The sequence below is a fragment of the Etheostoma cragini genome, chromosome 3 (assembly GCF_013103735.1).
Source record: "Etheostoma cragini isolate CJK2018 chromosome 3, CSU_Ecrag_1.0, whole genome shotgun sequence".
NCBI lineage: Eukaryota > Metazoa > Chordata > Actinopteri > Perciformes > Percidae > Etheostoma > Etheostoma cragini.
Window position 1 is genome coordinate 13,231,206 of NC_048409.1, and position 11,880 is coordinate 13,243,085.

Below are 11,880 nucleotides of genomic sequence, written 5' to 3' on the forward strand. Positions count from 1 at the left end.
TCCATATAACTTGCAACACTGTTGAATGCTTCCATTAAAATAATTTGAACTTTATAACATTAAGAAAGGTACAAAGTTTTGAGCCTAAATTGGGTCTTCGTCAGTCACAGATGTATTCAACTGAAGAAATAGTCACAGTTCCTCCCATGGGTATGGCTACAGCTCCAAGACCCGTGCTATGTAAACCAACTCAACCTTGTGTACATATAAGTAATTTATCACAAAAACAGCAATACAAAATATCATCGAGGAATCAATTCAAATAATCACATAAATATATACAAAATCACAAATCACTGAAGGAACAATCAAAGGAATAAAGTCCAACACAAATATCAATTCAATCAAGGGTGATTTAGACAGCATGATCTTCCAAGGTGTGACTTCCCAGCATGCATCACAGTTCTCATGGGAGGGTCTGGGACTATTTAATGACACACACAAGCAGTTTGACACCTCTGTGTACCGGAAGAGCCAATTTGACCTCAAAATGTTGTATTTCTTTTTTTTTCTTTTTTTTATAAATAAAACTTTATGAATCCCACATTGTTGCGAGTCTTTGGAAAGCAGAAAACACCATACACTTTTTGGACCCAGCATCTGGACAAGAAAGATGTGTTTTACACAGATTCCCACACATATTCCATCATGAAAAATCCCTTTTTTGCAGACTTTATTTTCTCTTCTAAATTGGACTACAGCGCCTGACAGTGACAGAGTTTTTGTGATTTCACTTTAGCTGAAGTGCTCTCTGGCTGATATTCATCAAAACATCAACATTTTTTTTATATTCTTTTGTTGATTATGCGTTTGTTAAACTGAAATGAAATGCAGGATTTGTCGGCCAAAACAATACACAGATGTAATTGCTGCATCTATTATTTTAGTTTTGCCAAGTTTACCTCATTCTTACTCAGCAAAGGCCCCGGGGAGCTGCTTCAGGGGTTGCACACAGCCACATGATTATACCTCAAAGCTGCAAAGTCGACATACAGGTCATTAGTTTGCCACGGAACAACTCTGCTGCAGCAGTGCTCCGAGTTACTTCCAGTAAACAACATTACTCAAACTGAAAACTATTCTTGGGGAAAAAGAAAGAGGCTGCTGAGTAATATCAATACATTTGAGTGTATCTGTATACACACATGGCAAACACTGATATTAATATGGCACTTAACAGTGTCTCAGAACTGCATTTATTGTAAATCTTTTGTTTTATGTTAAACATACATTTTATAAGAAGTCAAGTAGAGGAGCAGTGTAGCATGCATCACATTTCCTTGCAGGCGTATAATCACAGTCAATGTTTTAAGAAAACTATTTACAGCAAATAATACTCACAATAATAAAAATAATAATAATAATAATAATAATAATATAATAATATGTGATTTTTCAATTTATAAAATTGCAAATATGTGGATATTGGCATAGCCACATCATACAGCAAGTAAATTGTCTCTCGTCTTTAACACATTCCAATCAGTAATAGGTTTTAAGATTAAGAGCTCACACATCAGTTTTAACACTGCAATGAACACTGACTTGATATTTATAAGATTTGTAGAAAATTTCCACGATGAAAACACAAAGTACACACACACACACAATAAATAGCAGTTTGCAACTTGTATGTGTGTGGTATCCACAAATGGCTCCGTATGTGACAAGTACAATGATTTTAAAGAACAATGTTACATTTGCCTTTTCTCCATGAAACAAGTCATTGTTACAGACATTTCTTGTTTTACATTCAGTGATTTGGAGAACAGGACTCCACAAACAATTCAAATGTACTGTAGAGCCAACACACCTTTCAATAAGACACTTCAGTTTTTCAGTCACTCGGCTCCATAACTTTAAAAAGCAGATCGCAGATTGCAAGGTGCCTTTTCCTTGATAGGATGAGGTATTCGCCAGAAGAGAGGATTTTATTCATCGCTCTTCCCTCAGTCTGATTAGACAAGTGATGCCACAGTTTAGCAGTGCAAGATCTTAATGAATGCCTTTCTAAACTCAACATTAAAGGTGGTGTATATGATGGGATTTACGGCACTATTCACGTAGCCCAGCCAAGTGAAAGCATTATACATCTCAGCAGGAACCTTGCATTTTGTGCAGTGGGTGTTCAAGATATGTGTGATGAAAAATGGCAGCCAGCAAATGATGAACACACCTGAGGAGATACAAGAACAATTGGAATATTAGAAAAAGAGCGTCAGAAAATTGAAGAAGAAGCTGTCTCATCTTCAACACCAAGGTATGGATACAAATGGAGTTGGACTCTAAAATGCAAGTATGAGAACAATTTCTTTTCCTTGCATCATTCCGCGTCTTGTCTTCAAGATTTGTTTTAGCTCTTACCGAAAAAACACTGAAATGGAAATAACAACACATGCAGAGTCCGCCAAGAACCAGAGAAGGCTGGGGGCTTGTGCAAAAGAAAAACTACTTTCTAATATGTAGATTACATGAATAGCTTGTTGTTAATTAGAAGAGAAACAAATATTTAGTCTAGTTTGAACAGTATCCCCGCTGGTTTCATGTTGTAATAACGACATGTGGTTTTTGCATGTGTGAAGAACAAAAACATTGTTATTTGGTTGTAGAAATGTTTAATTTCACAAAGTGTCAATTCCACTTTGATTTGCATATTACATTAAATAGCATTTAAACTGTAATGCTACGGATTGTAAATTATTAATACCAAATGTGAAATGAAAAAAAATCCACTACAATAAAACCAACTTACCAAGGACGATGGCTAACATCTGAGTGGCTTTTTTCTCCTTCTGCTGGGAGATCTTTCTCTTGCTCATGGTTTTCACAGAGGTCTGAGTCTTGCCATTAGGTAAGGCCTGCGTCTGGAAGGCTTTGGTCACAACGGGTGCTGGATCCCCCTGGGCCTCCTTGGTAGGATCGCCGTTCTTTTCCGCTTTCTGGCTCTCCTGAGGGGGTGTGGGAGGTGTTGAGGTGCAGGGGCTAGCATTGGTCTTGTTAGGCATCAAAAGCTGGTGACTGGTGGCCGGAGTGTCTCCAGGAGCACAATGTGGTTGCTGCTTCCGTTTCTGGCTGCTGCCACTGTTGTTCAGCTCATCCAGCTCCAGATCTTCCCCCTCATTGACCACATCTTTAATGAATATCTAAGCAAGGTCAGGATGAGCAAAAAACATGGATTCAAATTGTCATTTTTTAGTTAGGCAATAGGTGAAATTTAAAATAACAAGCAATAAACATAAGAAAAGATCCCACTTTGTCTTTAATTTAGTTTTGCTGTGCCCACAGAAGCAGAAAGGTGCCTTTTCAAGCTATATTTGGAATGGAGGAAAACTTCAAGGTGACAACAACAAAACAAATATTTTTCAAACAATTAAACTTTTTAGAACAAAAGTGGAACAAAAAAGAGCACACACCACTTTCTTCTTGTTGCCATGAAAACTCCCATTGGATTTGACAATCATGGTGCACAACCTCACATCCTCTGGATGAGTGCACTTATCCTGAAATGAAAACAGCTATGTCAGGCAAGGAGAGGGTACAATGTCAAAGCATAACTGACAAAAGGGCTGTCTAAGCACAGGTCCCACAGCCTACAGGGTAAAATAAGGCTAAATAGAGCTCTGGTACAGAAAAGGCTGTTTAGCAAGAATCTGATCTGCAGCTTCAACTGCAGCTGCAGGTCCTTTTACCTGACAGTGTAAGAAATGGTTGGGTATTTTACCAAGATGATGCAAACTCATCCACAATACAACAGTATCAGCAAATCTTTATTCAAATGTCCTTTTCCTCCATAAAGATTATGTACATAATCCTTCAACATGCTTCACCAATCATTAAATCAGCAGTTATTATTATTATTATTATTATCAACACACACAAACAAACGGGCCATTATAATTGTATAATGCGATTTAAACTGTGTCGGCTTTCATCAGTGAAAACATGTCAGTAAATGTAACATTGCAACATAACATTCCATAACATTACAGCAAGATAAAATAAAATTGGTATTCTGGATGGAAGCAGTTATAGAGTATTTAATGTACATCCGGGGTGTGTGTGTGTGGGGGGGGCCGGGAGCGGCGGCACTTAAAATGCCTTAGGTTAAAGTGAGCCTTGACCTTTTGACCTTGCCTTGAATGTTCTCCACTGTTTTCTACAGAAAAATCAATTCTCTTCTTGTCTACATCTTAGGTTGTTATGTAATGCAAAGCTCATCCATAAAACCATTTCGGTTAACTTAACTGGTTAACTATTAATGGGTTGAAAAAAATATTGATTGCAGTTTCATAAATAAACAGGTCAACATGATTCTAAAATGTTTGGAAACACAGATCTATAGTATGTGGTATAATTAAAAGATGTAAATCAATCCCAGTTTCATTGTGGAGCTAAAATACACTAATAGTAGACAGCAGCCATCTTGCAAGCTCACCTTCAGCGAGGTGGCCCCATCAGGGTCGGGAGCCTGACAGATGTGCTGCTTCGGTTTGGTGTTTACACGTTTTCTGCGCTTCCTCAGGACCACATAAATTTGCACATAAACCAGCAGAGTGATGATGAAGGGAACATAGAAGGACACGATGGAGGAGTATACCACAAAGGCCGGATTGGCGATCACACAGAGAGACTCATCACGAGTAGCTGTGGAGATGAGCACAAGGTGAATGAATAAAAGGTCTCAGACGGCATGTTCCAAATAAAATTTGTTTTTTTTAATTCCGTTTTTTTGTTGCTGTGCCTCTTGGAAAAGGTTCAACAATAAAATGGGTAACTTTGTTTTGATGAGACATGCATCTCAAAACCAAAGGTTGCTTTTTGATTGTAATAAGGGCCCAAGCGCTGGCAGCGGCAAAGGCCCTGTTAAAACTGTATAATTATTATTCCTTTTTTCTTCTGGGAAATTAATCAGCTTTTTGAGGGGCTTAACATACTCAAAAACTCAGCAAAATTTACGGTTGCATCAATCGTGGTGAAAATGTACGTATTTTAAGGGTTTTGGGAACAGGCGCTCAAAAGTGGCTCGTTAGTGCCCCCTACAAAATTAAATAATTTAGCCCCTGCAGTTTTTTTGGGCATTTTAGGCCTTTAATTGACAGGACAGTTGAAGATATGAAAGGGGAGAGAGGGGGAGTGACATGCAGCAGAGGGCCGCAGGCCGGACTCGAACCCCAGCCCGCCGCATCAAGGAGTAAACCTCTATATATGGGCACCCGCTCTACCCACTGAGCTACCTGGGTGCCCGTTCTGTGGCATCCGAAGACCTTAAAGATCAAAAGTTATTAAAAGAAAAACTTTTTGGCATAGGGCATGTCGGCCATTTTGTGTGTTTCGCTATCTTAAGAGGAAGTGGGTGTAAATCAAGTGTACATTGTCCAATTGGCTTGAAACCTTTCATGATTCATAAAACTCCCATAAGGACGTTAACTAGCCAAAATTGACTCAAAGTCATAGTATCCCCTAGTGGCAACAGAAAGTAGGCCCAAATCTACACATGCCAAACTTTAATGAACTACCGTGAGAGATTTCATCCCATCAACTTTGAATTTGGTCTGTGTCAGCTAAAGACCTCAACAATAAAAATGTATTAAAAGCAAAACTTTTCGTTAAACAGTGTGAACATGGCGGCCATTTGAACATTTATCCATGGACAAATAAGTTGTTGCAACTTTACAGTAAATTGTCATATCTGCCTGAAATTTCTCCCGGTTGACAGGGGTCAAAGCTTGAACACTACAGGCCAAAATTAACTTTTGGTCATAGAGCCCCCCCCGCGGGCAACAGGAAATCCACCTTATATGACAAACACCATCCAATTTACATTAAACTTCTGTGTAGTACATGTGACAATGAGCCGCTCTTTATAATGTAACCACGCCCATTTAAACAGGAAATTATCCTTTTTGGCTTTTGAACAATTTGAAACCCTACGTTTTAGCCACACCCCTTTTATAACTAATGAGCAGTTTGATTTAGACTGTTGTGTGAGGTATCATTGAACGCAGCAGAGAGTTCCTTTTTAATTGACGACTGTTTGCCACGCTCCATATGCTTATGCTTATGCCCCTTTCATGCTATTGAACTGTATGACATAGAGTCTTGTGTGAGGTATCATTGAACTCAGCTGGGAGTTTCCTTTTCATTGGTGACGTTTTGCAGTGTCTGAGTGCCGTGCAAATGCCCGGTCACACGGAGCGGCGTCTGCCAGTAACCCTGAAATGTGCAGAGGAGCGAGGGCTTGTCCAGCGCTGCTTGCAGCTTTAATTTGATTTAAAAATGCATCAGCAGGTCATTCACAATTTTTTCTTTCACATCCTCCTCCTTCGCTTAGACTATTGCAATCCCTTTACAGTAATTCCAACAAACTTCACTCAGAACTGCCTTATAGCTGATCCAGAAGGCTGCCACAGGGCTTCTATCTGGTGCCAAACGTGGAGATCATATCACCCCAATTTCCTGCACTGGTTGCCTGTTAATTTTAGATTTCAGATTTTACTGATTTACTTTTAAAGCCAGCCAAATTTGCCCTGAGCCACACACACACACACAAACACACACACACACACACACAATTGTTGCCACCGGAGTCATCATGGATACTGTAGATGTCACTGTAATTGTGTAGTTCATGTCCCAGTAACAAGTTGTTATTTTCACACTTCAGGGTGGCTGTGGCTCAGGAGGTACAACAGGTTTTCTATTAAAGGAGCAGTTCAATTTCACATATGAAATTCTGTTAACTTGTGAGGAGGACTCGTCCTCAGCCTGTGAGAATGGTTAATCTTCCGTATCTCTGGCAGGAAATAATAGCCCTTTTACAGTAAATAACCCTGCTCAGTTTGAAAGAAGTGGAAATTACTGGAAAGCGAGGATAGAGTCTTTTTGGAGCTTGAGCCATCATTATATTGTGGCCTGTGCTGCTTCAAATTTGATCATTATTTCTTTAAATCGGTTTCTGACAAGCCATCCATTTTTATAGAAGAAGCATACTAAATACCTCTTTAATTTTAAACACCTGTCCACATGTTGAACTGTCCCTGAACCCCAACTGCCTCAGATGGGTGGGTGAATGAGCGGCCTATTGTGAAGCACTTTGGGTGAAAGCACAATATATTGTACAAGGTAGAACACTTATGACACAAATCTGAGGTTGTGATTGTGTGTTTGAGATCATCAACAGACACGTCTGACATACTTGCTTTCCATCCACAGTTAAAAAAAAACTACAAAAGTATTTAAAGTTGCAAAAGCTTAAAAACAAATCTTAAATGTTTTCGTTTCAGTGGTTCCTGCAGCCACTACTCACTTGAAAGCGGTTGTGGGGCTCTCAAATCCAAATATCCGATTTATATCAAGGCACTCAAAGGGATGAGTGGACCTTCAAAGAGACAGGAATTGAGCCATAGGAGCTGATCAGCAACACGTCTGAGAAGCGCTTTAATCGGCACACTCTTCAACTGTAATCCTCTGTAAAAACCTCTGTTCTGGGGAATAACCTAAAGGGTTATGGCTCGATTAAAGTAGTAGTAGTTGTGTTAGTATGAAGTACAGTCACATTTTAACTGCATGGGTAGCTTATATGTACTTCTTTAACACAATTTTGTACACCATGCAATGCTGCACATGGGCACTTACATTGAGATTCTGCTTTAGTACAATTTCAAAAGCATTTAAAAAGGTTCATCAGCTATCTTCACAAGGTATATGTGTCTACAATGTATTGTATGCTGTACTGTTCTGTGGATGAACTCCACCAATTTAGTCACACATCATGAAGAAATGTTTATGATATGTATTGCACTCTCTCACCTGTGTTATTTAGGCCAAACAATAGGGGACATGATATGGCAAAAGACAGTACCCACACCACCGAGATCATGACTGTGACCCTTCTCCTGGAGCTGTAACGAGTGTTGTACAGCATTGGCATTGCAACTGCTGTGTAACTGCAAGGGGTAAAGAAAACATAGGTACATTAATTTGAATGTATTTCTACAAGACAACAGGGACAGCATGAAAAAGAATCTTTGTATAAAATAGGGCAACATATGGTTTGAATTTATTCATGACCTAAGTGTTAATGTATCCCCTTTATGTTAATAGTTCTTTCTTCATCAATACATTTTAGCTCAAAAGAGGACAGGGAAGCCTACAAATGGTAAAACCAAGAGATGTTGTCTCATCTTTGATCAGATACCTTTTGATGTTGGACTGGTGCTTTGGAAACAGCAATGTGCTATGGGCTGCAGTTTATAAGAAGAGGAAATGTTATTCTCCAAGGAAATACTTTATTATTTAACCTTGTTACAATGGTTGGCCTTATTAGTGAGCTTGCTGTAATCACCAGGTAATGCATGGCGTTTTAAAGTGTCTCATGCATTGATTTCTGTGCAATTTGGTTTGAAAGATTTTGGACATAAATGATAATGGGTAGAGCTTGTAGAAGACTTTGGGTTTGTAGTCATGGATTGTTCAACACACTGTACTAAGGTCTGGAGTAAAATAAGACTTTGCAATTGGCCCAAAAGTAATAAGTGCTGGGGCACTAACTGCTGAATCACAAGTTTTTATTACATAATGCAGGAAAATGTAGTGAAAATGTATTACATTTTGACGTAGCATATAGCGGTGTTATTGCATATGGGCTGTTATTACATAATGTGTTGGACATGCTATTAAAAAAAAAATGCATTGTTAAATTCTTACACTGCACTGTAACCTTTTTTCTTGTATTTTATTATTGTGTTATTGACAGCTGAGAGTTGATGTTAACATGTTAAACAGTTTCTTATGGTATTTGGAGTAGTGTTTGTAAACACATTAAAAGTGACTAACTGCATTAACAAAAACTACACAACATATTTTTGCCTTGCCACAAGTCACTAAAGTCAAACATAATTGTCTTGTAAAATATTTTAGTGCACATTATGACTCACTGCTCACGCACTGAAGTGTTATGAAAGGAAAGTGTGCTTTTTGGTAATCTGAGTTCTGTTAAAAAAAACATTTGGCATGTTTATATTCATATCACCTCCTACACGAAAGCAGATTTGTCTGGGGCGGCTGTGGCTCAGTGGTAGTGCGATTGCCTGCCAATCGGAAGATTGGTGGTTTGATCCCTAGCCCTGCAGTCCCATGTCGATGTGTCCTGGGCAAGACATTGATCCATCGTTGTGTAAATGTGTCTATCTGTTTTTAGCAGGTGGCACCTTGTACGGCAGCCTTGGCCACAGTGTATGAATGAGTGTGAATGGTTCCATTTCCTGTGTAAAAAGTACTTTGAGTAGTTGTTAAGAACAGTTCATTTACATGTATGCCTATTAGTTGTTGGCTTATTAAGAGGATGTGAGTTGCTGACTGGTAAGTCCAACAACCGGTAATCTTTATATTTTTTAACAATAGATTAATTAACAATCCTCTTTTCTGGTCTGTGTTTACAAAATGCCCAAAGTGAGTTTTTGCCACGTTCACTTTGGTTAATAAGAACAAAATAAAAGTAGCACTAAAACAATCCTTTGAAGTATGCATTACGGTGCTGCCTGGAGCATCTGAATTTATAAAAGGAAACACATTTGTCTGTGACTCTTATCTGAACCTTTACTAAATCAGCATTATACAGCCAGGGAAAGCAACTTGTGCTACTGTCACACTCATCCTCCCAGCAATCAGCATTCACAAGTAGCATTCACAGCAAGCAGGCACGAGTCAGATACACAATATAAATGTTAATTTAGATGTTATTCCTTTCTGCTTGTAAAATTAATTTCAAACACATGCAAACAGTGATATACCGTGAGATTATTCAGAGTAGCATTTAATAAGCTTCTCTCCACATGTGAGAAACTTTTGCATTCTAATTCATTCACTTTGGTAAGAGTTGATGTTGTCTCTGTGTGTGGCCATGGTGAATATTTATCTTGGGTTTATCTTGGGTACCCTAACCCCTAACCCTAACCCCTAACCCTAACCCTAACCCTAACCCAAGTTAACAGAAGTCTATAAAAATGAAAAACCTGGGAAATGTTATGTCCTTGGTATTCAGACGTTACACAGAGCAAACCAAGCTGTCCCACTTTTAATACATATTCTAGTTGTCAACCATACATGATTACAGTTCTTTATTGAAAGGTCAAGCTTTACATATTTTAATTGAAGGAATCAATGAGACCACTGCCAGTTAACCAACTAAATAAATTGATTTATCAGTCATTGATTATTTCAGGCGGAGGTCTGGGGCTGTCATAAACTGGTATTTTAAAAAGCGTTTGATTTTTCTGTGTATTTATCTATAACTGTTATAATCAATAGTTTTATATTTAACGCATCAAATATGTGTAGATACAAGATCATTGACTAGGTTTTAGTCTCACCACTCTTATTGATTCATTTTCAGATGCAGTAGGAATCTGCTTTCAGGACACCTGCTCAGCAAGTTTAGCAGCTTATGAGCCACTTATGTTGTACGCATCATGTACGCATTATGTATGCATTTACATTCATTACTGATTGTGTTATCATTTTAGGTGTTCCTGTGATTTTTCCACTTTTTACTTGTGATTGATTTACTGTGATTGATTGTGTGAAGTCTTTAGCTAAAGATACTGCTTTATTGTACTGTATTGTTTATGTTATACCCGGTACCACTTTATTAACATTGATGCTGACAGTAAGCAAAAGTCAATAACCACAGGTTATGCAGCCTTTCTAGAAATTGCTGCAATTTGACAAATTCACCTTTATAACTCTGTAACATCTGGCGGCAAGTAACAAAGATGGGTATGCACTCCCATACCAATTTGCATGAAATAAAGGTTTTGTATATAGTGTAAAATCCATGTTTGTAAAAGACATTTAGGTGGGTAAAAAATTTAATGTGGGCTTTGATTGTCATTCACTTAAAGATTTCTGGTGAAAATCCATGCAGAAAGCATGACAGCCAGCCCTAAACAATCTGTGCAGTTGCAAACTCACCGATCAATGCTGATGGCACAGAGATTGAGGATGCTGGCTGTACACATCATCACATCCAGAGTGACAAAGATGTCACAGTGGATTTTGCTAAAGCGCCACTCTCCCACTACCTGGAAGAGAAAACAACTGTCAGTTTACAGCAACAGTCAACATAAAGCCGCTGCACCTCTCAGAAATGTGTTTTACTTCTGCAACAAAAAGCAACCTGACAATGACATTATATATATATATATATATATATATATATATATATATGTACACACACACACACACACACACACCATTTGGGTTACTAATACACGTATAGGCAAATATTAATAGTCCAAAATGGTTGTTACATTCATGTTATCAAAGTATTGTCTCATCTGACATAATGTAAGTAAGTAAGCTTTATTTATATAGCACCTTTCACAGACAAGAAGGGTCACAAAGTGCTTTACAGTAAAAAAAAAAAAAAAAAAAAAAAAAAAAAAACAGCAACACATAGTATACTAAGCCATATTGCTAGTTAAAAGCTTGTCTAAAAAGATGTGTCTTGAGGTGTTTTTTAAAATGTAAATGGACATATTATCTAATTTGATGGTTCCGTGACTTCCATGACATCTTTTCACTGAACACAGTAGGAAGAAAACACTATATAACAGGACTATAGGCACCATCTGTGTTAGTGGTGCAGTCCCATGTAGCTTCCAATCAAAGACATGACCAAAACCTATTTGTATTCATACCTCGGTTGCTCTCTGTTACATGTTCAAACCCCAAGATGAAACTAACCTCATCAGTGATGCTCTGACAAGTCTGAACCATCCAATGCCAACCACGTCACCTGACATTACATACCTACCTGCTTCCTTCAACAGCTCTGAAAAAGGTTTGAGAGAGGAATGTGTCGTTGGGGGGGGGGGGGGG

General features: G+C 38.3%; 1 protein-coding gene across 1 annotated transcript in view; it reads right to left on the reverse strand.

Annotated features, from left to right (window-relative positions):
• Positions 1-531: 531 nt before the first annotated feature.
• drd2a (dopamine receptor D2a) overlaps positions 532-11,880 on the reverse strand; it is a 47,135-nt gene continuing 35,786 nt past the window's right edge. The window contains exons 3-8 of the mRNA XM_034867729.1: positions 10,972-11,081; positions 7,810-7,946; positions 4,436-4,644; positions 3,414-3,500; positions 2,753-3,143; positions 532-2,176 (exon numbers count right to left, since the gene is read on the reverse strand). Of these exons, the coding sequence (XP_034723620.1) occupies positions 1,980-2,176; positions 2,753-3,143; positions 3,414-3,500; positions 4,436-4,644; positions 7,810-7,946; positions 10,972-11,081 (1,131 nt within the window). The 3' untranslated portion in view covers positions 532-1,979. The remainder of the gene's footprint in view (positions 2,177-2,752; positions 3,144-3,413; positions 3,501-4,435; positions 4,645-7,809; positions 7,947-10,971; positions 11,082-11,880) is intronic.